General features: G+C 45.4%; 1 protein-coding gene across 5 annotated transcripts in view; it reads right to left on the bottom strand.

The window, feature by feature from the left end:
- Window positions 1-25,883, bottom strand: part of MTOR (mechanistic target of rapamycin kinase) — a 109,332-nt gene that overhangs the window by 73,669 nt on the left and 9,780 nt on the right. For 2 of the 5 annotated variants that reach the window (XM_075839360.1, XM_075839364.1), the window contains exons 2-30: window positions 24,960-25,141; window positions 23,610-23,718; window positions 23,136-23,368; window positions 22,455-22,655; window positions 21,138-21,272; window positions 20,657-20,932; window positions 19,956-20,064; window positions 17,966-18,152; window positions 17,480-17,608; window positions 16,567-16,811; window positions 16,017-16,229; window positions 15,711-15,916; window positions 15,303-15,425; window positions 15,040-15,123; window positions 14,092-14,184; window positions 13,870-14,004; window positions 13,273-13,402; window positions 12,670-12,920; window positions 11,779-11,799; window positions 11,057-11,122; window positions 7,544-7,630; window positions 6,996-7,163; window positions 6,158-6,270; window positions 4,570-4,732; window positions 4,383-4,475; window positions 3,557-3,703; window positions 3,333-3,475; window positions 3,092-3,254; window positions 1,444-1,589 (exon numbers count right to left, since the gene is read on the bottom strand). In XM_075839360.1, coding sequence (XP_075695475.1) covers window positions 1,444-1,589; window positions 3,092-3,254; window positions 3,333-3,475; window positions 3,557-3,703; window positions 4,383-4,475; window positions 4,570-4,732; window positions 6,158-6,270; window positions 6,996-7,163; window positions 7,544-7,630; window positions 11,057-11,122; window positions 11,779-11,799; window positions 12,670-12,920; window positions 13,273-13,402; window positions 13,870-14,004; window positions 14,092-14,184; window positions 15,040-15,123; window positions 15,303-15,425; window positions 15,711-15,916; window positions 16,017-16,229; window positions 16,567-16,811; window positions 17,480-17,608; window positions 17,966-18,152; window positions 19,956-20,064; window positions 20,657-20,932; window positions 21,138-21,272; window positions 22,455-22,655; window positions 23,136-23,368; window positions 23,610-23,718; window positions 24,960-25,094 — 4,304 coding nt within the window. In that variant the 5' untranslated portion in view covers window positions 25,095-25,141. The remainder of the gene's footprint in view (window positions 1-1,443; window positions 1,590-3,091; window positions 3,255-3,332; window positions 3,476-3,556; window positions 3,704-4,382; window positions 4,476-4,569; window positions 4,733-6,157; window positions 6,271-6,995; window positions 7,164-7,543; window positions 7,631-11,056; window positions 11,123-11,778; window positions 11,800-12,669; window positions 12,921-13,272; window positions 13,403-13,869; window positions 14,005-14,091; window positions 14,185-15,039; window positions 15,124-15,302; window positions 15,426-15,710; window positions 15,917-16,016; window positions 16,230-16,566; window positions 16,812-17,479; window positions 17,609-17,965; window positions 18,153-19,955; window positions 20,065-20,656; window positions 20,933-21,137; window positions 21,273-22,454; window positions 22,656-23,135; window positions 23,369-23,609; window positions 23,719-24,959; window positions 25,142-25,883) is intronic. The other 3 variants (XM_075839362.1, XM_075839361.1, XM_075839363.1) reach the window with 3 other exon arrangements.

Genomic DNA, 25,883 nt, shown 5'->3' with positions numbered 1-25,883 from the left:
CACACACACTATTACGGAAAAATGTACACACATACACAATTATTACAGAACGTTACACACACACACACAACCGGATTGTGGACCCTGCCGATTACATGAAATCCCCCACACAGGAAGACGCTTCTTTCCATTGCACCGGTCCAGGAAGATGAACAGATGCAGAAGCAGCTGAAGTTCTCAGCAAGGTGACAAATGTGATCACCACTTCACACAGGTCCTCGAATCCCATATATAGAGGTCATCTTACTACATAGAGGGCTGGTCTCACTAACCAGACCCCCGTCTACGAGCTGGACTAGGCCCCATTCATAGAACACATATATATGAATTTAGATGGCTCCCATATACTAATACATTTCTCCTGCCGCTGCAAAAAAGCGCTGGCGGATTGCTGGGCCGACGTCATGATAAAAAGGGCCGGTAATGATGGCAATTTTATGCTTTTAACAAAACAAGCGATAAACTTAATTTGCAGATCACGCGAGGATCTTGTAGGAAACCGTTCACATCGGCGTCTCAGACTCAGACTATGTTCACACGCTAAAGTAAAAACGGCTGTAAAAGACGGAGCTGATTTTCAGCGGTTTTTAAAGCAAACTTTTCTTTGAGGCGTTTTTTTTTTAGCAGTTTTTCTATTGACACAATGAAAAACTGATGCAAAAACGGCTCAAGAAGTGACATGCTCCTTTTTACAAGTTGTTTTTTTTTTTTACGCGCCATTTTTTAAAAAGGCTGCGTAAAAAACGCCCCGTCTGAACGAAACGCCGTTTATCACATTGAAACCAATGGGCAGATGTTTGGAGGCGATCAGCCTCAGTTTTTTCAGGCATTTTTCGAGGTGTTTACGCCCCGGAAAATGCTGAAAACACCGCATGTGAACATCCCCGTAGTCAGATTTGATGGAAAGACTTGCACTACATGCAGAGCTATTCTACCCATCAAGACAGCAGACACTGTGGCAGAACCAGACTTCTCCATTATAAGGCAATGGCGTTTGTCAGGCGCTGGTTTTTCCCGTACAACAAATCCGGCGCTGCGTCCTGATTTCCGTTACAAACAGAAACCAGGATACAGATGTGAACAGAGCCTAAATTATTAAACTAATTCACGCTTGTAAGACAAACACTGCAATATTTGAACCTATATTTGTAGTATATTATACACGGTTTACGGTAATAAATATCTGGAGGTCAATAATGCACCAAAGTATCAGACGCGTCGCACTGACAGAAGGATAAAGGAGTCTGGAAAGCTGCAGAATAAGGCAGAGGTCAGAAGGAAATGCTCTAAAAATAGGGACGAGGGAAAGTGTGGGATTTGTGAAGACGCTATGTATGCACTCCGAAAAAAACAAAAACACACATGACAGTGGTGAGAGGTCAAATGTCAAAGACCACACGTATTGACTATGACCCCCATGCTCTGTGGGGCGCTCTTTCCTACCTGATGAGGGACTCCAGTATGGACGGGGTTGGTCCTTTCTGGAACTCCAGCTCTTTGTAATGTAGAGCTTTGGCGTAAGCTCGGCATTTTGATGCCCTTTCTCCAAGGAGGACCACGCCATTGTCATCTCGTAGCGGCAAGGGGCCCTAGAAAACAAGAAAAGAGACCGAGGTCACATGGCTTAGTGATCAAGAGATATAACATAGGCCTAGATCAGGGGTGCACAACCAGAGGGGCCACAAAGTAGAAATCATTCAAGTTTACCACCAAAATATTATCATTGACCAACAACATCTGCAATATAAAGGTCACCTAAATTGTACCGCTTTTCTCCCTGCGTGTCTGCACTTCTGTGCGGTCTGCTCGTTACATTGGGGTTTCCGCAGCCGGCACCTGCAGACGCTGGATACGGATTCTAAGCTGTCGGGCAGGGGGTCGCCAGCCTTACGGTACTCCAGCGGTTGTGAAACTACAACTCCCGGCACGCACTGACAGAAAAGCTTTATTACGCCAGACAAATGCTGTCAAGGCATGCTGGGAATTGTAGTTACACAACAGCTGGACTGCCGATGGTTGCTGACCACCTGCTGTAGGGGGTTCTTAGGAGGAACCATGTCAATATGCGCGGTGCATCTCAGCACTGACTATGTCTCTCCTCAGCAATGACATCTGCTGGGCACAGTAGAGGAGAGAGTTCAGACACCAAGCGCTGAGTGGCAGAGCTGGCGAGCGCTTACACCTGAATATACTCTGTAGCCTACGAAGTGCGTGCCCTGGCATATGTAATAAGGAAGCGTCCATCCCCGTGCCTGGTCCAGTAACACAGAATATGCCTGTGTCTCATAGAAAAAATAAACAAGTGGCACAATATGGGCACCATTCTCTAGCACTGGGAAATGGAGTGGTACTAATCTGAAGTTGGAGGTGCACTTTAATACAGGAAAATCAAGTGCAGTGCAGTGTGGCATGGGAGGACATGATCTCCTATGGATGGACGGCATGCTGCCCTGCAGAAGATCTTGACTATATGTTACAGGCAGTATGATATAAATGCTGTGTTTTCCACTCTAACACTTACCATATCCGTCCTGTATGATTTATTACGGAATACCAGTAAAGAATGATATTGAACAGCTACTGGACACTAGATAGGGCAAGGTCTACGGACAAGCACAGGCCAGAAGTTCTTATTTCTGAACAAGTGGCACAAAACTAGAACACCTACGTGGTCAGCACAGGGGTCAGAAGAATTAAATAGTGACGACAATGTGACGGAAAGAGGGGGAGCGTGCTTACAACTAACCACAAGTCGACCAACATACACACCAGTCTCTATGGGTGCACAATGTACTACGTGGGTCCATAGAAGGATATCCATATAGCGGTGACTGCCGATATCTCAGCTCAGGGACTGCACGTTGAATTTAGAAAATCTAGAAGGAGGGAGACAACGTCTCTCCTGCAAGTCCTACTACAACTGATCAGCTGCAGCAATAAAGGCGGCTCCCGTTCTTAAATGGCTCAGCGCAACCATGGTGACAAATTCCTTTAAATGGGCACCATTTAATACCACATTCCTCCTGCAGAAGCCCCTGACTCACGGCCGGGGGATCCTTATTTAGAAAGTGAATATTGCACTATTGCTTACCTTATCACTGTGCTCCATAAACTCTGCCAGATTCAGCAGGGTCTGAGTGACTTCAGCGATGTCCTGTGACGTCAGGGCCAATTCGATACTGCGGATCAGCTCATCCTGTTGATCTTCATTCAGCTCGGACCAGCATGAAAGGAAGGCTGCATTAAACAGATCTCTGCATCCGAAGAGAAGAAACATTCAGCCATGTACAATTGGTAATTCTATTAAATAAATCAAGCGGCAGAGGACTGACCTGGCCAGCGGGTTATAGGCTTGTGCCAAAGACCAACACGAGCGAAGAGCCGGAGAGGACGAGTCTTTAAGCAGCTCCACACTTAGTCGTCTCAGCCACTCCAACCAGTCGTCTTTGGAGACCCTGCGAGCTGCTCCCCAGGCCTGCAAGTCAAGAAACCCCAAAAGCTTTAAGAACAGATCCTAAGATCTGATCGCTCCAGACAAGAGGATTTCCTATATTACCTTCTGCAGGTTGGTGGTGCTGACATGCAGCTTCTTCATGGGCCCACTATCCAATGGGCCACTGGAAAAGGGTTCTCCTAAGTTTCCCCTCAGTGTCCTGTGCTGATATATCAAAGGATCTTCTTCTTCATCCGCAAGCGTAAACCCCTAGTGATAAAAAAAAATATATAAAAATTTAGAAGATCCTGAACAATGAACGATTGACAGCCCTGCGGAGATGGGAATACCCCTTTAAAGGAGTTTCAGCCACCAAAAATCGATGGCCTGTCCTCAGGATAAGCCATCAATAGCTGATCGGTCGTGACTACCTGGACCCCCGCCGATCAGCTGTTTGAAAGGGGGTGCGCATTTCTACTTGCTCACTGTAAATCGTTGAAACACACATAGTGGCCATTCACAGGTATTGCAGCCTTTTCTCCCATTCACTTCAAAAGGGAGAAGGCGGCTGCAATACCTGTGAATCGCCGCTAAATGCGTGTCGACAACTCACAATGAGCAAGAAGAGATGAAGGGGAAGCAGCACGAGTGCTGCATCCCCTTCAAAACAGTAGTTCGGCGGGGGGTCCCGAGCCATTAGCCATTGATGGCCTAGTGGCTGGAAAACCCCTTTAAAGAGGATTTGTCAGCTGAGAATTTTTCCTTTTTTTTTTTATTTATTTTTTTAAGAACGCTGCATTGTGCAGTGCCTCCGTTATTCTTCCTGGAAATGTATTAATAAATTGACACCTGGGCATTCTCCCACACCCCTTGTCAATCTGGTGTGTCCATACACACTGAAACTGTCGGCAATGATTGGATAGTGTCAGACTTTGTGAGGAAACGCTACCTTCAGAATCCGGCAGGTCAGGATCTCATATCGCTGGTGTAAAATCCTGTGACGCAGCAGAACCTTATTCACCATTGGTATAAATATCTGGTACTGGAAAGAGAGAAGAAGAAATACACGAGTCACTCCATTTATTTGCATCAAAATAAGAGACTCTTCTTCAGGATCACGCAGGATATCACTGTACCTTCTTCCCCAGCTGAAAGACTAATGAGGAAAGTGTGTCCATGGCGGTCTGTCTGAGCTCAGGGCTGACGTCTAGTGTACGGACTATCGGGTGGATGATTCGGGAGGCATAATCCGTGAAATCTAGCGATTCTGTCAATCGATCCACAGTTTCTAGCGCCACCCTGAAGGGGAGAAAACAAAATCTGGTAATTACCTGCAGTATAAAATGATGCTATGGCAGGACAGTGCTAAGGGGTGACCAAAGGAGACATAATGAGAAGACGTTGCATCTTGCTATAGGGCAAACGTCACCCTACAGATCTTTCCACCAGCAATTGAACGCTATGTGACCGTCATATTGCACCAGCAACATACATGGGTCACCATAACATAGGATTTCAGCATCCGCCCAAAAGTACTTTATATAAGAATCCGGGATCAACCCTCAAAACCTTTATGTATTGGCGTCTGTGGAATCAGTTAGAGGTTATTGAACATCTCGCACATATTTCTCCAGACTGAAAGCTAAACCATCTGTGCCTGTCCAGAAGTGTTACCAATAAACACGAGGCTCGGCAATGATTCTCTGAGGCGAGTCTATTACTACTGGACACATAGAAAAGTATTACTTCACCACTGTGTATACAGCATACCTGTCCCTTACATGTATACTGCGGGTAGTCAAATGGCAATTTATATACGGCTATAAAACCAGACATCTGTGGGAAATTTTAAATGAGCATATCACCGACTTGTACGATACAGCTTTACGAGTCTATAATGTGGGCCCGGCTCCCCCTGGGGGTCAGGAGAGGGAACTGTGCACTATTTATGGCCATACTTAAAAAGGTATTTTTTCCAGGACACACATTGATGGCCTATCCTTAGGATGGACAATCAATATTAGATGGGGGAGAGTCCGACTCCCGGCAGCCACGCCAATCAGTGAGCGCCACATGTTCATGGATAACCGTACACAGCGCCGTATATTTGGTAGTGGCTGTGCTTGGTACTGCATCTCAGTCTCATTCAAATGTACAAGGCTGTATCTGGTAAACAATGAAGTAGTGGAGCACTGTGGGTCTTCAGTCAGCTGATCGGTGGGATGATGGGAGTTCCTACCAATGTGATATTGATAGCCTATCCTGAGATAAGCTATTATAGAATAGTTTCGGAAAACCCCTTTAATCCCCCCCAACTGCTTCCTATGTGTTGTTACTACAGCATTTCATTATTATTTCCTGCACACATTATAATCTAACTCCATCTTATACGAAGCCAATGAACCTCTCCGGAGTAGAAACAGACATTTAGCATCTGAACCTCTGGAGGAAGTGCAACAAGACAGAAGCTGCCGCTGCCCGTGAGAGAACGTCTGCCTGGAAAGTAAGCAAAGTGTTCAGGGACTTCTCAAACGCATCTTTTAGTGCGGGTACGTGCACCCCGGGGGTAAAGCGACCAATGTTGGCTTTTTATATGCACGGTCGACTATTATATTACTTAGAAATTACAGCAACGACACCAAGAGATGACACAAGCCCTTTAACAGGTAACCATTGTCCTAGACAGAATGGAGAGGTCGCCGGAGTATATGAGGATATTCTTACTTTCGTGCTTGTAAAGGTGAATCCGGGGCATCGAACAGCTTTACAATAGGTGGTAAGAGGAGATGTAGGTAATCGTCCAGATTAGCCCCAAACATTTGTATCGCGTTCAAAAGCTGAAAAAAATAAATTAAAAAAAAGGTAAAAACAAAATAAACAAAACATTAATAAATGAAAAATATATTAAAGGGGTTTTCCAAAAATGTGTGACTTGAAAAACCCCTTCTTGTGTGGTGTGTCCCCCCCCCCCCCCCCACTGCCAAGACATCCCCAATCCCCCCCCTGGGATTGGCTGGTATTGCCGGGGGATGTTCATCGAGTCCTCATTTGCCCTGTAACATAAAAATTAATGATTGCCCCGCGCCCGCGGAAATTAACATTGGAGTAATGCACGGAGGAGCCGGGTCAGGAGAGGGGTCTTGGCAGTGATAAAGTGGGGACCCATCCTCTATCACATCTATATACTGCAACAGGCATACCGAGCCAAAAACCCCTGTAAGTACTCGGCACTTTCCGTAGCTTCCATTCCAGAGGGACCACAAACGAATGTGCAACCTCCTCACCACAGACGGCCGGGACCAAAACCAGCCCGTTCTTCACATCCGGTTATTACAAGTCCCCCTGTTGACTGCTCGGAGAAAACCCCTTTCAAATTTAGAGTCAGATTCTTTCAGAAATGTCTGCGACTGTCCCACGCATCTGAATGGGGCTGGCGGAAATCCACGCACCTGAGCGGGAACTGCCCAAACACATGCATGGAACGGATATTCAATGGCAGAAATTTCTGCAACAAATCGACCACGTGTGAACACATCCTAACGCACAGACTCATACCTCTTACCTTAATGGTCACGGAGCGTCCCGCGCTGCTGTCGTGCATAAAAACCCGCAGCATGTGAGGGATGAGCTGAGGCAGGTAAAGCTTGAACTCTCCTCCTAGCGCGAGGACGATCTGCTCGATGAGCAAAATAATGGTGCTCTGAATGGGATTATTCATAGTCCAGTAATCCTGCCAGGAACAAATGAGAGATTAACATTACTTGGCCATACACATCAAACTTCAGAGATGCCCTTCAAAATATAGTCCAGCATTGCCTGAATAGCAATTCCCTATTTGGGTTGTATACGATTAGTAAAACATCTCTGTAATTGCAGCTCATCCTCAAATCGCGTCAATGGAGCAGAGCTGCAATACCAGATACAACCCATGCACAGGGGAGGCGCTGTTTCTAGAAGAAAATTTGCCATGTTTTTTAAGCTCATACAACCTCTTTCATTTCTCACCCATTTCGGATATTTCATCCACACGGCTGAGATTTTTCCCAATGACATACAAGCTCATACAGAAGTCATGGCTGTAATCGCTGCTGAAGCGAGGAGAATACTTACTCTGATCAAGGCGAAGATCTCATCCATGTAGGGACGGATGTGACTCCGCACAAAGGAAACCAACATTCCCAACTGCTGGAACATAAACTGCAGAGAACATGGGAGAGGGACAGGAATGGTTTATTTCTTGGCGCAAATCTAATCTTTACATGACATGAAACATTGTCAGCGCTCAGTGATCTACATGCAATGCAGAGAATATCGGAGCAGCTGTATCATTAGATACCATGAGGGACACAATCATATGAGGCTCTGTTCACACTTGGGTCGCGGTTTCTGTTTTAAACGGAACGAGGCATAGTCAGACTGGTCGAACGATAGATACCACCGGCGCCCCCGACAGGCCCCATTGACTTACAATGAAGTCTGTCGGTTGTCACCGCAGTTTCCGTCATTGCATCCAGCGCTATTCTTTCCGTCAGATTCACCGGGACAGTTGACAGTCCCTAAACAGAGCCGCCGACGGCAGTGTGAACATGGACTAAAACAGGCAGCAATCAACAGGTTCACAGAGCAACTGATCAGACTAAAGCTGGACACAGATACAATAATAAACCATCAGGAACTATTACCATTATATTGTTGGAAATAATATCGTTATAACTAATGGGAATACGTGGTGACTGGTTGAGGCCTCGTTCTAAATTATTCTCAGTCATTACTGAACAACATTTTGCTTTGTTTTTTTGTAACTAAAGAGGTTCAATATTCTGTGCTCATTCATCTCTATATCCATCTTTATAGTAATCGGAGCTTTGTTCTTCTCATACAAAAATCAAAATCTTCTGCATAGGCATAGATTTAAAACATTACCTGTTGACCCCTGCAGCCACCACTAGGGGGAGCTTACTGCATACTGTGAATACATTAAAGGGCTTATGTGGGGACCAAAAATTATCAACCTGAAGTCTAGTTGCCCGGTCTTCCTTCATGACGATACGACTCTTCGTCACGTGACCGGCCCTGCTGTACTCTATGTAAGTACGCACTACTGCTTGTATAGAGTACAGCGGGGCCGGTCACATGACGAAGAGTCGTATCGTCATGAAGGAAGACCGGGCAACTAGACTGCCGCTCCTCCGGATGAGCCTCCGCGGGCATAAAACGCAGCGAAATACGCTTTCTCTGCCTCCCATTGAAATCAATGAGAGGCATTTTTGGCCGTTTTTTGGCGTATTTTCAGACGTGGTTTCCGCGTCCAAAAAACTGTGTGAACTGGACCTTACATGTTCTGAAAAAAATATATATATATATGCCTAGAATAAAAAAAAAAAATGTGCATCTTTCCAAAATGTGCACTTTTGATCCAGGCAGCAAGACCCAAACACTGCCGTTCATGAAAGGGTTAAGGTCTTATGTTTTACCTTTATGCCTATACAGGGGACTTGGAGCTGTGTATCCGATAGACTAAACTCTGACCACTATAAAAAAGTATATTAAAGAGGCTCTGTCACCAGATTTTGCAACCCCTATCTGCTATTGCAGCAGATAGGCGCTGCAATGTAGATTACAGTAACGTTTTTATTTTTAAAAAACGAGCATTTTTGGCCAAGTTATGACCATTTTCGTATTTATGCAAATGAGGCTTGCAAAAGTACAACTGGGCGTGTTGAAAAGTAAAAGTACAACTGGGCGTGTATTATGTGCGTACATCGGGGCGTGTTTACTACTTTTACTAGCTGGGCGTTGTGTATAGAAGTGTCATCCACTTCTCTTCACAACGCCCAGCTTCTGGCAGTGCAGCACTGTGACGTCACTCACAGGTCCTGCATCGTGTCGGCACCAGAGGCTACACTTGATTCTGCAGCAGCATCAGCATTTGCAGGTAAGTAGCTACATCGACTTACCTGCAAACGCCGATGCTGCTGCAGAATCATCTGTAGCCTCTGGTGCCGACACGATGCAGGACCTGTGAGTGACGTCACAGCGTGATCTCTCGAGAACATGGCTGTGTCTGCACTGCCAGAAGCTGGGCGTTGTGAAGAGAAGTGGATGATACTTCTATACACAACGCCCAGCTAGTAAAAGTAGTAAACACACCCCGATGTACACACATAATACACGCCCAGTTGTACTTTTACTTTTCAACACGCCCAGTTGTACTTTTGCAAGCCTCATTTGCATAAATACGAAAATGGTCATAACTTGGCCAAAAATGCTCGTTTTTTAAAAATAAAAACGTTACTGTAATCTACATTGCAGCGCCGATCTGCTGCAATAGCAGATAGGGGTTGCAAAATCTGGTGACAGAGCCTCTTTAAGAAAATAATCACCACAGAACTCTGAACCCAAAAAAATAGCGTTCAGAGATGGACATTTATTTTAAAGAGGCTCTGTCACCAGATTTTGCAACCCCTATCTCCTATTGCATGTGATCGGCGCTGCAATGTAGATTACAGTAACGTTTTTATTTAAAAACGATCATTTTTGGCCAAGTTATGAGCAATTTTATATTTATGCAAATGAGCCTTTCTAATGGACAACTGGGAGTGTCTTGTGTTGGTTACATCTGGGTGTGTTTACTTGTTTTACTAGCTGGGCGTTGTGAATAGAAGTGTATGATGCTGACCAATCAGCATCATTCACTTCTCATCGTTACCACCCAGCTTCTGGCAGTGCAGACACACAGCGTGATCTCGCTCGTCCGACGCGATGAAGTTCCTGTGGGAGGAAGTGACGTCACAGCGTGATCTCGCGAGGACACGCTGTGTGTCTGTGCACTGCCAGAAGCTGGGTGGTAACGAAGAGAAGTGTATGATGCTGATTGGTCAGCATCATACACTTCTATTCACAACGCCCAGCTAGTAAAACAAGTAAAAACGCCCCGATGTACACACACAATACACGCCCAGTTGTCCATTAGAAAGGCTCATTTGCATAAATATAAAATTGTTCAGAACTTGGCCAAAAATTATCCTTTTCCAAAAAAAACAAAAACGTTACTGTTCTCTACATTGCAGCGCCGATCACATGCAATAGGAGATAGGGGTTTGATCATCTGGTGACAGAGCCTCTTTAAAGGGGTTTTCGCAGGATAGGTCATAAATATCAGATAGATGCGGGTCCCACCTCTGGGACCAGCACCAATATCTAGAACAGGGCTCCCTAAACCCTGTTCTACCTCTCTCGGTTCCCGCTGCCTCCCGGCCACTTTGCGACTTCCGACCATGTCAACAGGAACACAGCGGAACGCGCTGTTTCCGTAACTCCCATAGAAGTGAATGGCAGTTACGGAAGCAGCGTAGCACACGAGCTCCGCGGTTTTCGTAATTTCCAACCATGTAATCAGGAAGTGGCCGGGAGGCAGCAGGAAACGAGAGAGGTAGAACGAGGTTTAGAGGACCCCGATCTAGAGATAGGGGAGGGTCCCACAGGTGGAACCCAGGCATCTGACATTTGGCATGTCCTATGGATATGCCATAAATGTCCCTGATGGGCAAATCCCTTTAAATCCATAAAATCTATCAAATTTAGCCTGGTATTTCATTGGCAAGCAGATTCCGTAATCAGTACCTTCAATGTCTTCCTTGAAGAAAGATCTGCAGCGTGACTTACCTGAGGCGACATCAGCCCTGTCCTCTTCCAGGCCGAAATCCAATGACAAAGCACAAGAGAGGAAAGGAAATCTCATTAGACGGATGGAAGTGAAAACAAAACGTCATCATCTGCTATGAGTATATATTCTGCACGGAGGGTCTTAATCGCACATTTTTTACGATTGGAGACAAATGTATTAATAATAACAAAGACTTAGAAAAAAATCAATTGAAGCTCAACAATGGTTAGATGTGCTTTGTGGTTAGACATAGTCAAAGGGGTCGCATTATGAAAAAAGAAGGATTGTAAAAGTAAGTCAGGTGGAGGGGGTCGGTTACCAAACAAGTTGCCCAAAGCCCCAAGAGCAGCATGTGCTGTCCCTCTCTATAGAGTAGAATAGGAACATCGGAAACATACGAGTGCGCAGATTTGAGGCCCTTAGTTCTTGGCATCGCTGGGGGCCCAGAAGGCCGACCCTCACCTAACTCTCTTATAACCGGTTTGATTGACGGGTTATGATAGAAACAAAACGAGTTGTCCTAATCTGACTAGACCCCACATCTAGCGGCGTCCTCATCCTCAGATCCAGCAGACCTGGTTTTACTCTCAACCCCCGGACCTAATGCTCCTATCCCCAGTGCTTATAAGCTGCATATGTATTTTGTTCTGCCGAACACTGGAGTTTCTTCATAACTTACTTGAGGAGATGGTTGGTGAGACTGCAAAAAAAAGAACAGAAAAAAAAAAACAAAACAAAAAAAACTATTTTAGAGAATTGCTCACCCGGGCGCAACCTTATTCTAACAAGAAACTGCACTGTTACAACATTACAAAAGACATAATGAAGCACAACAAGCTGCGTCACCGAGTCACTGCTCCACCCAAGCAACTAGACACAAACCTCTTCTAATCTATCACCCTGAGTATTTGGTGCAAAGTTGTAGCGGAAGGGAAAATCCTTCCTGTTATCCTACTCTAGATGCAATAAATATAGTAGTTGAGATATAGTCAGTGGCCATGAAACCAAAAACACACAAGAAACGACTGCAGTCTAAGGCCTCGCACACATGACCGCGCATTTGCGGCCGTATACCATCCGCAATTCTCTATGGGCCATTGCACACAACCGTGGTCTCCACAGTCCGTGCATTGCCCGGAGCCCGAACCGCAAAAAAAATTAAAATAGGACATGTCATATGGTCCGCAATTGCGGTCCAGGCTCATTGAAGTCAATGAACATCTTGTGTGTGATTGCGGTCCAGGCTCATTGAAGTCAATGAACATCTTGTGTGTGATTGCGGTCCAGGCTCATTGAAGTCAATGAACATCTTGTGTGTGATTGCGGTCCAGGCTCATTGAAGTCAATGAACATCTTGTGTGTGATTGCGGTCCAGGCTCATTGAAGATCTTGTGTGTGCACGGTCCGTGATTGCGGACGGCCATGGATGACACTCCGCGGCCCGCCCGTGCCGTAATCACGGACCGCGCACACAGCTACGGTCGTGTGCATGAGGCCTTAGCAGGTAAATACTGTAAGGGGCGGCTCTACAGTCTACACAGTAAGATGTGGGAGCAGGCGAGACCCATACCTCTCTCGCGTTGTTGTCGCACAGGCGGATAACACTCAGAAAGGTCGGCATCACCTGGGGTAAGAACTGAACGCACTTCAGTCCTAGAGACTTGAAGATGAAGGTGATGGCTTGGACTACCATAGTATGATGGTTGGACAGAGACTGGTCCCTCAGGATCCGCATCAGAGTGACCACAGACACCGCCGGATAGAACTCGTCCAGGGGCAGGTTCCCCATGTTAACCAGCATCTCACTGGTGCTATAATCAGCTGAGGAAAAGCGGGAATAGAAACCAACATGAATAAAAAACAAAAACTCTCCAAAAGATGATGACCACAGCCCAAGTGCATTGTGGGGGGAATCCAGGCTCAAACCAGACAAGACTATCTGATAACTCTGGATCGTCCCGCAAATAAATCAAAGAGGATTCTCCAGAAAGACTCGGAGCCCAATGCAAAATACTGTGTAGTCCGAAATAACACGTCTCCTGATCTGGTAAAATTCTGGATTATCAGTTGTTCCCATGACAGACACAACCTTTGGCCCTTCAGATACCAGATTAGAAGGGGTTACGTATTATTTACCTCACACATGCGATACATAAAGTTATATGACAATTACCTGAATCCTGACTGGACTTGGATTCAGATAAGCTCAGCGCTGAAGCATCTCTGGACTGGTCGATCATGCCAATATTTACTTTGTGTTTGTAAGGGTCCAAAGCCCCCAGAAGACCCAGCACACGGATAGCCTAGAATGAAGAATCTGTGTCAAATGAGCTCCCAGGTTAACAGGAGTATCTTTCCCTTACAGGGGTATTCCCATCACATAAAGTGTTCGCATATTGATAGGATATCACTTTCTGATCGGTGTCGGTCCCACTGTCGGGACACATCGGCAATCCTGAGAATAAAAGGGGCTGTAGAGCTGCATCCCCTTCAAAGTTTTTTCCCTGAACGGTGTCAGTCCTGGCCCACGGCTGTGCAGGTAACTGCAGCATGGGCGCATTCACTAGGATAGAGCTGCACAGCGAGCGGCCAGGAGCGCTGCTGTGGAGGGAAAAATAAAGAAGGGACTGCAATGCGAAGCTTCATTCTCAGGTTACGTGGGTTCCTAGCAGTCAGACCTCAATCGATCAGAAATTGATGGCCTAAGGATTGGTGACTGGGATAATCCGTTTATATGGTAAGAAGTTAGCTTGACGGCGTGGTAGCTCACCTCCCGCCGGATTCCTTGGTTTTGCTCCGTTTTCAGGAAATTAAGCAGCACTTCCAGCAGAGAGGGATACTTCCTGTATGGCTCCACCACGTACCCCGTGCTGGCCACCAACTGCCCCAGGGTCCATAAGGCAACCTATTATGGGTAGTAAGGAGTCAGGAGACTACGGACAAGAACAATTTAATTTATTCCAGCTCTTGTCGCTGACATATCGTCACATACCTGTCTCTTTGCCAGCAAGGAGGAATCCTGCAACATGTCCATAATGATGGGGAAGAGTTCATCCATCCACTTCCTCATCTCTAATCCACTGACCTGGAAATGCAGAAATGCGTTGTGAATTTCCCGTTAATGGTGTCTTGTATACATTGTGGGTGAGAACAACATACAGTGCGTCATGTCTCTGATTTAGAGCTGGGCAATTATGACCGAAATCAAAATCACGATTAATTCAACATGCAACCTCGAGTACGGTTAATGAACGATAATTTAGGTGATGCACACTTTAAGGACACGCCCCTTTTTGCATGCTACGCCATTAAATTAATTTTTCCCTGAGCCGGCTGTACATAATATACCCCGACACTGCCCCACACAGTATAATGCCCCGCAGCTGCCCTCACACATAATGACACCATAGCTGCCCCAACACAGTATAATGCCCCTATAGCTGCCCCCACAGTATAATGCCCCTATAGCTGCCCCCACAGTATAATGCCCCTATAACTGCCCCACACAGTATAATGCCCCGCAGCTGCCCTCACACATAATGACACCATAGCTGCCCCAACACAGTATAATGCCCCTATAGCTGCCCCCACAGTATAATGCCCCTATAACTGCCCCCACAGTATAATGCCCCAATAGCAGCCCTCCACACAGTATAATGCCTGTGAGAATCCGGCGATACACAGTCAATGGTAGAGCAGGGACCTTAAGGCCCCTGCTCTACCATTGGATTGAAATGTATCTGCGTCCTGAGGATGCAGATACAGTTTAAACCAGAGGAAAAAAAATATTTAAAAAAAGTAGGAAAGCACAAGATGACGTCCGTTAATTGCGCTGAATTTCGGGTTATTTTTCTATTAATTGCCCAGCCCTACACGGAGTAGTCAGAAGTTTTTTTATAAATTACTAAGAATATTAACACCAAGAAATGTCCATTCTTACCTGAGCAAGCTCGCCAATTGTCGCCAAGACGTTTGTCACAACTCCGGGATTAGGATCTGGATCCCGCAACTTTAAGATCAAAGCCTGGGAATTAAAAAGAGAGAATTTGTCATCCATTTACCATTAGGGCAATCTGCAATACTACAGGTCTAGACTCCATGAATGCTCATAGGTTTTCCTTCCCTCCATAACTATAAAATATATAAAAAGTTATCAAACATATCAAGATAAATGTAGATCACGGATCTCCAAGAGAACCGTACCTTGAGAATGGGCTCCATGTACGGGCGGATCAGACGTGGGGCATTGGATACAAGGTGTCCTAACATCCGAGCGCTTTGCTCCTTGTTCCTTCCAACCCCGCTGTGCTCTAACTCTGTCAAAATCTGAAGGGGAGAGCAACAAGATTAGTTACGACATAGTCCAAAAAAAAAAAGTTATAGGATCATAAATAAAACACTATTGAACCCTAATCAAAAGGTAACCTTGACCATCTAATGTGGCACCTACATGGACAACTTTATTGTATCAACAGAATGACCTTAGGTGGGGACCTGAAAACACGATGAGTTGTTCTGTCACATCCAGAAGACGGAACGACTAAACATGCCTTTAGACTATCCATTTTCAAAGTGCAGCATCTTAAATGAAGGTCACCAGGTATTACTTACCTGGATGAGCATCTTACGAAGGAAAGGCATTACAAAGGCAGGATTCATGCTGCTGAGGCGGCCGATTGTGCAGATTGACAGTTCACGGATCTCAAAAACCTCATCATTCAGGGCCACAAACAAAGCCTGAAGATTCTCTGCCTGAGCCAAATGAGTATCAAAGCGTTCATCCAGGGACGCCAGTACACAGTAGCGGATGTCGGGATCTGCAAAACCAAGTAGAGAAAACTCCATTCTAAGTCTTGTTATAATTATAATGCTAAATATTTTGCTACAAAAAAAAAAAAAAGATTGATTGAATTATACCTGGGTCTGTAATTCCAACCACTAGGAGTTTGCTCAGAACATCGGCCACCACCTGCACAGCCGTCTGACTCACGTGGCCATGTCCACTAAGCAGCTGGATTGAGGGTGTGAGTAGACGGGAGCAGGTGCGTGCGGCCTCCATCCGAATTTCCTTGTGCTCGCTATTCAGGAAGTGGTCGGCGCAGTGGCGCACAAATTGGGTCAGTGAATGACCTGTAGAAAAAGATGTCATTACAGTAAGGCAATATAAGAGCAGGACAATGTGGATAATGACGGGAGAAGATGCAGAAACTTTTTTTCTACATGTATACACGGGTAGACTCCGAGAATATGGGAAATCCCTGAATACATCCAAGTCCAATGCTACAGCATGGCACCCCCAGCCGTAAGCTCAATACCTGGGGATCTGGCGTATTAATGGGGTTATCCTGATCGGACAGAGCCACCTAAACTGATTTCTTGCACAGTGACTTATTAATGTAGTAAACAAGCCAAAAAAATATTAAAAACAAAACATAAAAATGATGAAGTTGACTTAACAAACCTTTACCTTCAAATTCAAAGGTGCCTAAAGTGCGGAGCGCTAAGGTGATGCTGCCCACGTCACTGGATTCGGGGATATTGGTGAGGCTAGGAGAGGAGAGCTGTTGTGCCAGGCCTTTGGGCATCCCCGGATGTCGGAGTGGCTTGTGCATAAGAACCAGCGACAGCATCTTCAAGAGTCCATCCTGAATATCTTTCTTCAGCTGCGGGATGTGGCGACTCAAGTCATAAAGCACAGCTGTTAAGGCCGGGCTGGAGACAAAAACCACATCTATAAACCTTCACAATACATCATGGGATTACAGATATTTATATACTGGGTGGAGACCAATGGGAATTCATTTTCGTTACAACGTAACCTTCAATATCAGATTTAGCAATTTCTAATAACGACACGGTTGTATCTCTACAAATAATTCACTAGTGCTTGCGCGCTTTACATTGACACATGTAAAAGACAAAAATCGGTTCGGATAGTGCTATAAAGTTTTAACGGTTAATACCATCACACGAAGATTTTTATTTTGCTCAAAACATTTTTATTTTGAGTTTTATATATTTAATTTTTTTGTATTTTAATTATTTTGATATTTTTATTATATTTTAGTTTTGTTATTTCCAAGTTGGGACCGGTAACCCCTCTCGTCAAAGAACTAGCACTCGGGTTTCTTATCCAGCATCAAACACTAAAGCTGCTACTACTTGAGGGCACCGTGAGTGCCGGGTACTGAATGTGGTGACCCTCGTGCTAACAAAACCCTCTCCCTGCCTATCTACATACAACTAGCCCTACGCGTTTCTACACTCTTAGATAACTCTGCAGTGAGTCATCAGGGGCTCGCAGAGTTAATAGATTAGACCCTCTAGCACTCCAATTGTAATTGTATTACAGATAGATCAAGAGATGTATTAAACGTTACCTCAGGCCAACAGACAGCATTGGTTCCAGCAGTTCTTTTACTTCTTGTTGGATGGAAGGACCCAGTGCTCGAGCCAGCATACTTATACAAGTAAACACCGTGGCATCTACCTGCATAGACTTCTGCCTCCTAAGTGCCAAGACACATGAAATATTAAACTACGGGCAGTGCAGTTTACAGATTAAAACAAAACGTACCCATCGTTACCCGTGTCAAGCACAAATCAGTGGAAACTTTGTAATGTACATTGGGAGAATGTGTCAGAATAGACAGAAAATTCCTGCCCCCATCGCCATCCCCATGGGGTCACAGGGGGCTGTACAGGGGAGAGATGACAGACAGGCTGGGATCTTTCTTCCGGCTATCAATTGCAGCCCCCCCCCCCCCCCCTCCTTACAGGGACACAAGACCAAACATATTGTACATGTGACAACATAATCTTCACATGATGCCCATTACGTAAATAACGAAACCATCGACACTCACTTGTGAGCAAAATCCTTAGGCGGCAGAGCAGATTTGACATGCTCCAGGATTTTCGGCAGGTAACAACGTATCTCTGACCGCACAGCTACAGAGATCAGTCCGAGAGCTTGGAAGGCCACGGTGCGCTCCTTCTCTTTGCGCACACAGCTCAGTAAGTGGCTCATGGTTTCCGGGAGGTATTGATCCGCTACGAAATGTAAAACAAAGATCATGGTATTTAAAGAGGCTCTGTCACCAGATTTTGCAGCCCCTATCTGCTATTGCATGTGATCGGCGCTGCAATGTAGATTACAGTAACGTTTTTATTTTTAAAAAACGAGCATTTTTGGCCAAGTTATGACCATTTTCGTATTTATGCAAATGAGGCTTGCAAAAGTACAACTGGGCGTGTTGAAAAGTAAAAGTACAACTGGGCGTGTATTATGTGCGTACATCGGGGCGTGTTTACTACTTTTACTAGCTGGGCGTTGTGTATAGAAGTGTCATCCACTTCTCTTCACAACGCCCAGCTTCTGGCAGTGCAGACACAGCCGTGTTCTCGAGAGAGCACGCTGTGACGTCACTCACAGGTCCTGCATCGTGTCAGACGAGCCGGCACCAGAGGCTACAGATGATTCTGCAGCAGCATCGGTGTTTGCAGGTAAGTCGATGTAGCTACTTACCTGCAAACGCTGATGCTGCTGCAGAATCATCTGTAGCCTCTGGTGCCGACACGATGCAGGACCTGTGAGTGACGTCACAGATCTGCACTGTCAGAAGCTGGGCGTTCTGAAGAGAAGTGGATGATACTTCTCATCAGAAAGCCCAGCTAGTAAAAGTAGTAAACACGCCCCGATGTACGCACATAATACACGCCCAGTTGTACTTTTACTTTTAAACACGCCCACTTGGACTTTTGCAAGCCTCATTTGCATAAATACGAAAATGGTCATAACTTGGCCAAAAATGCTCGTTTTTTAAAAATAAAAACGTTCCTGTAATCTACATTGCAGCGCCGATCTGCTGCAATAGCAGATAGGGGCTGCAAAATCTGGTGACAGAGCCTCTTTAATATCAATAAATGGAATAAAACAGAAATCAGGCGAGCGCTCACACATTTGGCTGTTTCCGTCAGTGCCATAGACTTTAAAGCGTAACTAAACGTTCAACAAACTTCTGACATGTCAGAAGTTTTGATTGGTGGGGTTCAGAGCACTGAGACCCCCACCTATCACTAAAACAAAGTAGCGGAAGTGCTCGTGTGAACGGTCAGCTGCTTTGTTTTTTTTCCGTAAATCATCGTATCGAACTACGGGCTCAATAGAAAGTCTATGAGCCTGTACTCCGATACATCGGCTTTCCGGAAAAAGACGAACAGACACGAAGCAGCTGAGCGCTCACACGAGAACTTCTGACGATTCGTTTTAGGGATTGGTGGGGGGTCTCAGTTCTCAGACCCCCACCAATCAAAACTTCTGACATGTCAGAAGTTTGGTGAAGGTTTAATTACCCTTTAAATGGAGTAGCAGAGCGCAGGCTCGGCTGCCGCGCCATTCAGCTCCTGGCAGTGCTCTTGCAGTCAGACCCCCACCAAGCTAGCAGTTGTTACCTATCGAGGCGATAAATTGTTATTACCGGAATACCCCTTCAAGCAGGCAACAGTTCCAGGGGTAATGTCCTAGCGCTATGCCATAACATACTATAAAGGTCCAATTGGTGGGAGTCTGACCTCTGAGACTCACTTCCCGTTGGGGCTCCTGAACTGCAGCACAACTCCATTAAAATGACAGCGATGGTGCTGCAGTTCTCTGAACCTCAGGTGCTGGAAGAACCGCTGTGCAGGGATAAAGTAGCGTAGCAGTCACTTTATTCTGAGAATCGTTGGGGCTCACACCAGTTGGACCCCCACCGATCAGAAAGTGATGGCATATCCTAACAGTATGTTATCACTTTCTATGGTGGGTAAACCCCTGTAAGAAACCAAAAGTCCTGATAAACCTCTCTGAATTACCTGTAAATGACGAGGGCCTGAATGCAGCCAGACGGGGGAGAACATGTAAAATGGTCATCTGGATCAAAGGATTCTTGCTACTTCTGCACTTTAGGACCCAACGACAAATCTATGAAGAAAAAAGGAAAGACATGGCATATAATAAACATAATGACTAGTATTCAATGTAAGAGAAAAGGAAAGGATGATCCAGCGCTGATGATAGTTTAAAAGGGAAAGACGATTCCCATGTTTATTGAAAAAATCATTAAAATTGGAGAGGAGACGCAGTCTCAAGGCAGGAGTATCCGGGTATGTACCCAAGCCTACGCGTTTCGAACGCAGACTGCGTTCTTAAGCATGGCATTTCTTTGCGTTCTTAAGCATGGCATTTCTTTGCCATGATTAAGAACGCAGTCTGCGTTCGAAACGCGTAGGCTTGGGTACATACCCGGATACTCCTGCCTTGAGACTGCGTCTCCTCTCCAATTTTAATGATTTTTTCAATAAACATGGGAATCGTCTTTCCCTTTTAAACTATCATCAGCGCTGGATCATCCTTTCCTTTTCTCTTGCAATATACACCGCGGGCCGTCGCGGTGATCCGAGCGATACTTCTGGAGACGCAGAACCGGTGAGCTGGAGGTTTCCTCCCTTTCTTTATAGTATTCAATGTACTTATACGAGAAAGAATAGAAAAACCAAAGATTACAATATCTTACCTGGTCAAACTTTTCTTCTATTAGTTCCCGACATGCACGACTTTCAACCAAGGTGGACTTCTCTGGCGTTGGAGCTGCTCCGTATCCTAAAATCCCCTGCTGTCCTGTGTATCCCAAGAGGCTCAGCAAAGCATTTGTAGGTTGGGGTTGCACTGACTGGAAAGTGGCAAACGGGGTGATATGGCGAGGCTTTAAGCCGAAGGTTATGAGGTCCTTGCAGTGTTTGTCATGGACAAGTTGCTGCTGTGTAATTTCCTCCATCTCCTCCCTCAATCGCTGCATTAAAAGTAGAATAAAATAAGACGCGTTTTCAGTATTTATCAGAATGAAGTCACCGGGTGATAAACTGATCAATGTGGGATTCAGCTTCTTCCCGGGAATCCGGTTTATTGCCAGGGAAAGGGGAGCAGCCACTCATTAGTAATACATGGCACCCATTGCCCTTAATGGGGTATAAGGGAAGGCTATTATTCCACGTTACCTCTCCTTCCATGCTGCTGATCCTCACTAACTCATTAATAATCAAGAGGGCCCCATGGAGGCGATCATCCCGATTCATTCCTTTCTCCTTGGATAATGTCTCGTCAAACCCTCTCTCGGCTTCCTCGTATGTTTGCTGCACCAAAGAGATTTAACAAGGGAAAATAAAAAAGTTAACAAATTGTTCGATATCATCCTATTCAAGTATACGCTGCTTTAAGGTTTGTCTGATAAACGGAAGTGTGAATCTTCCCTTTAAGGATTCAGAAGGACAGGGGTGCACAACTTTTACCACGCCCAAGGTCCGCAGTACAACTTAAATATTTGCATTGGAGACATCTATGGCACATCCACAGTAAGTCTAATAGGTAGGGGTTCCCCTTAAACCTATCGGAAGAATAAGTGTCCCCTACTCGGTATTGCAGAGGAGAGGAGGTGGCCGCACGTGCATCTCCATTGTAGTTTATGAAAGTTTCAAAAATAGGTGAGCGTTTCACACCTCAGAGTACAATAGAGAGAGCACCACGCATGATTCTCCACCTCATCTGCTCTCTAAAGTGCCAAACGTGCTAGTAGGACACCCCTATCTTGTAAACATGTATGATACATCCTTTGGGTATGCCATAAATGTCTCAGTTGGGAATACCACTTTAAAAGGCGCAATCAGAGTAAAACGGATAGAGCGTTATTCCTAGTGCAGGGCCTAAGAGGGCGGAGCATGACACAGGGATCCAAAGAGCAACAAAGTCATGCTCCGCCCCCTCAGGCCTAAACTAGGTATAACACAGTAACCGTTTTGCCTGGATTGTTCTTTTACGGAGCAACTTGAGTCAACATTCAAAAACGTGACATTTTTCAGTATCATGTCAGACGTTTTAATCAGTGGTGGTCCGAGCACGGAGACCCCCACTGATCGCTGCAATGAAGCGGCAGAAAAGCTGTGCTGCTTCGTTTCTGATCGGCTTTCCTCTGAGCAGGGTACGGACTCACACTTTTTATTGAGCCCGTACACCGTTCGAGGAAAACCAAATCAGAAACGAAGTGGCACAGCGCTCACCCAGGTGCTTCCGCCGCTTCATTTTAGGGATTGGTGGGGGTCTCGGTGCTCACACCCCCACTGATCAAAACTTCCGACACGTCCCTATGACACGTCAATAGTTTTTTAAACTTTAGTTACCCTTTAAAAACAGAACTCATATCCCCACAGTTCCCAACAGCGCCAGGCACACTGTGCCCCATATTAAAGTGAATTAACTAGACAATCCCTTTAAAATGTAGGATTTTCGTGTATTCCAATATGAAGCGTTCAGATCCATACCCTGTACCACAGAGGTTTCTGTAGCTCCTTGGGTTCCCGTTGTGTGGTCAGGATCAGGCAGGCTCTCAGAGCGGCCACGGCTCCCTCCCTAATTGCCTGTTTTGGGTCCCACACACCATAGAAGATGTTGTCAAAGAAGGGCTGAACCTGCTGGAAGAAGAAGGTAGGGGCGCTGACCGCCAGCTCCCGCAGCACCAGAACCTGAAGAGAGGGACACAAGAGGTCAGTACCGAGGGTTAGATAAAGCCATACTATACAATGTGATGTCATGGGCTCTGTCTACATTGACTACATTAATAAAAGTCAAACAAAACATAAGGCTGGATTCACACGAGCATGTTCAGTCCATAATGAACGGAACGTATTTCGGCCGCAAATCCCGGACCGAACACAGTGCAGGGAGCCGGGCTCCTAGCATCATAGTTATGTACGACGCTAGGAGTCCCTGCCTCGCTGCAGGACAACTGTCCCGTACTGTAATCATGTTTTCAGTACGGGACAGTAGTTCCACGGAGAGGCAGGGACTCCTAGCGTCGTACATCACTATGATGCTAGGAGCCCGGCTCCCTGCTGTGTGTTCGGTCTAGGACTTGCGGCCAAAATACATTCCGTGCTTTACGGACAGAACACGCTCGTGTGAATCCAGCCTAATACTAACAAAGTAATGAAAAGTGAACTGACCCCCGCATGTCGACGTCCTTCATTGCGGTCAGCGCCAAGCCACTCCAAGGCACGTTTCACCTCAAACTCCACATACTCGGCCGTGAAAGTGTCCCCCGCCATAGCCAGGCGCCCCATTGCTTTGGAAGCCATCTCCATGACTGCGGGGTCACTGGAGGGCAGCAGGTTACGCAGGTAATTGGCAAATCTGCTGATTCGGGTGGCATTTCCGCCCTCTACGCCTATCAGGCTCACTGCGAGGAACAGAAAAACATCCTGAGCAAACAAATGACTGACTCCAGCTAGTGAGACAACGCGAATGGAAGTGTGAAGCTTCTTTACAAACATGACGTAAAAGTAGGTCAGACTCTCGCTATCATTTTTCTTGTGCAAAATAACATTAGCCACTGTGGAGAAAAGTTTCTAACGGGGGAAAGGGGATAGAAAGAAGAAGAGGATGAAAGTTGTAATCCTAAAAGTTGCCATATTCCGTACCTATAGCTAGAATTCCTCCTTTCCTCTCGCTCACATCGGAGCTGGAAACAAACTCAAAGATGAAATGATTCAGCTCATCGTAGAACTGTGTTGCTTCCTCCTGACTCACCTAAAAAATGACAGAGTTAATGTAGAACATAAAAAAAAAACAAAAAAAAACAGACAGTAATGTAAACTCTGGAAAGGTTCTCTACAACCTGCGGCTCGCCAGCTGTTACAAAACGACACACCTTAGCATGCTGCGGCATTACTGCAGTTTTGCAATGCGGTAAATTCTTGGCAGTTTACGGTACATTATACGTGGTTGGGTCATTATCAGGTCATGCCGCGAATACTCAAAGCAGTGGCGTGCCCATTCTGTTGCGGAAATTCTGCGGATTTCGCTGCTAAAAATCATTGTTGTCCGCAGCACATCTCACAGGGTAAACAGGAGATTTGCTGCTGACATTATGTAGACTGTACGGGGGCAGAACGATTGTATAAAACTATATTTTGTCCCCGTACAGTAATTGAGCGCTGATCGACCTGTAATCAATGGCGATCGACACTCATTATGGGCACGTAGCTGCCTCGGACAGCCCAGCTGTAGCCTTTGGATTGATGTTGGAAGCCAGAGAGAAACTCATGGGAAGAGCATCAGATCCAGGACCCCAGCGCTGCAAGGAAACAGTGCCGACCATTGAGCCGCCAGGCAGACTTGGCACTGCGGTCTATAATGTAAGCACTCTACAGACGAGGAATTTTCATTAGGGATATATTAGACCGTTAAGATTGATCTTGGGTGACAAGAAACACTTGGAAGGAAACGGTTTTACTCTGCACTTATTGAGCGTGCGGCAAGGTCCAAGAATTCAATATTCACACCCGACGTCGTGTCCTGGAGACATTTATAAGAGACGGACGGGTGGCTTAAGGGTATGTTCACACAGAGTTTTTTTACTAGTTTTTTGTTGCGGAAAAAGATCCGCAAAACTCGCCAAAAAACGGCCGAAAATGCCTCCCATTGATTTCAATGGGAGGCGGTTTTCTCCCGCGAGCCGGTTTTAAAAAAAGATGGTACATGCCCTATCTTCGCGCAAATACGCCTCTGACCTCCCATTGACATCAATGAGAGGCAGAGAAAACGTATTTCGTGACGTTTTATGCCCGCAGCGCTCAATGGACGAAGGGGCAAAAAACACCACGAAAATCGGCGTGCAGGCAGAGGAAAATCTGCCTCAAACTTCCAAACGGAATTTTGAGGCAGATTTTCCGCTTGCAAAAAAACTGTGTGTGAACCCGGCCTAATCTGTTTCCCTCATAACTGTACTAAATCCAGACCGTGGGTGTTACGCCCCTATAATCACTCACTTCTCGCAGCTCCGTGGTGACATAATGCTGTAGATCCTTCGCTGCCTTCGTACGAGCGTCTTCATTCTTGCTCCTCAAGCCATTGGCAAATTGCTGCAGCATAGTCATTATGCCGGACATGGTGGCGGTGATCATTGGTTAGCAGGAGTGGCGGTAGATTCTACAGGCGACCGCACGGGTCCCTGTGGATGAAAGAGATGTCAGCACATGGCACATAACAAATCAGACAACACAGTCTATATTCTTCCAGACCTAATAAATATTATACACACACACACACACACACAAACACACACACACACATTATATACATACATATATACACACACACACACACATCATATACACACACACACATATACATACATATATACACACACACAAACACATTATATACATACATATATACACACACACACACAAACACACACACATTATATACACACACACACATTATATACATACATATATATACACACACACACATTATATACACACACACACATATACATACATATATACACACACACAAACACACACACACACTATATACATACATATATACACACACACACAAACACATTATATACACACACACACACACACACACACACACACACACACACATTATATACACACACACACACATTATATACATACATATATATACACACACACACATACATACACACATTATATATACACACACACACACACACACACATTATATACATACATATATATACACACACACACACACACATATACATACATATATACACACACACAAATTATATACATACATATATACACACACACAAATTATATACATACATATATACACACACACACACATTATATACATACATATATATACACACACACACACATACATACACACATTATATATACACACACACACAC

This window comes from Rhinoderma darwinii, chromosome 10 (assembly GCF_050947455.1).
Source record: "Rhinoderma darwinii isolate aRhiDar2 chromosome 10, aRhiDar2.hap1, whole genome shotgun sequence".
NCBI classification, from domain to species: Eukaryota; Metazoa; Chordata; class Amphibia; order Anura; family Rhinodermatidae; genus Rhinoderma; species Rhinoderma darwinii.
The sequence above is the reverse complement of the archived record's forward strand: the minus strand, read 5'-3'. Positions and strand labels throughout refer to the sequence as shown.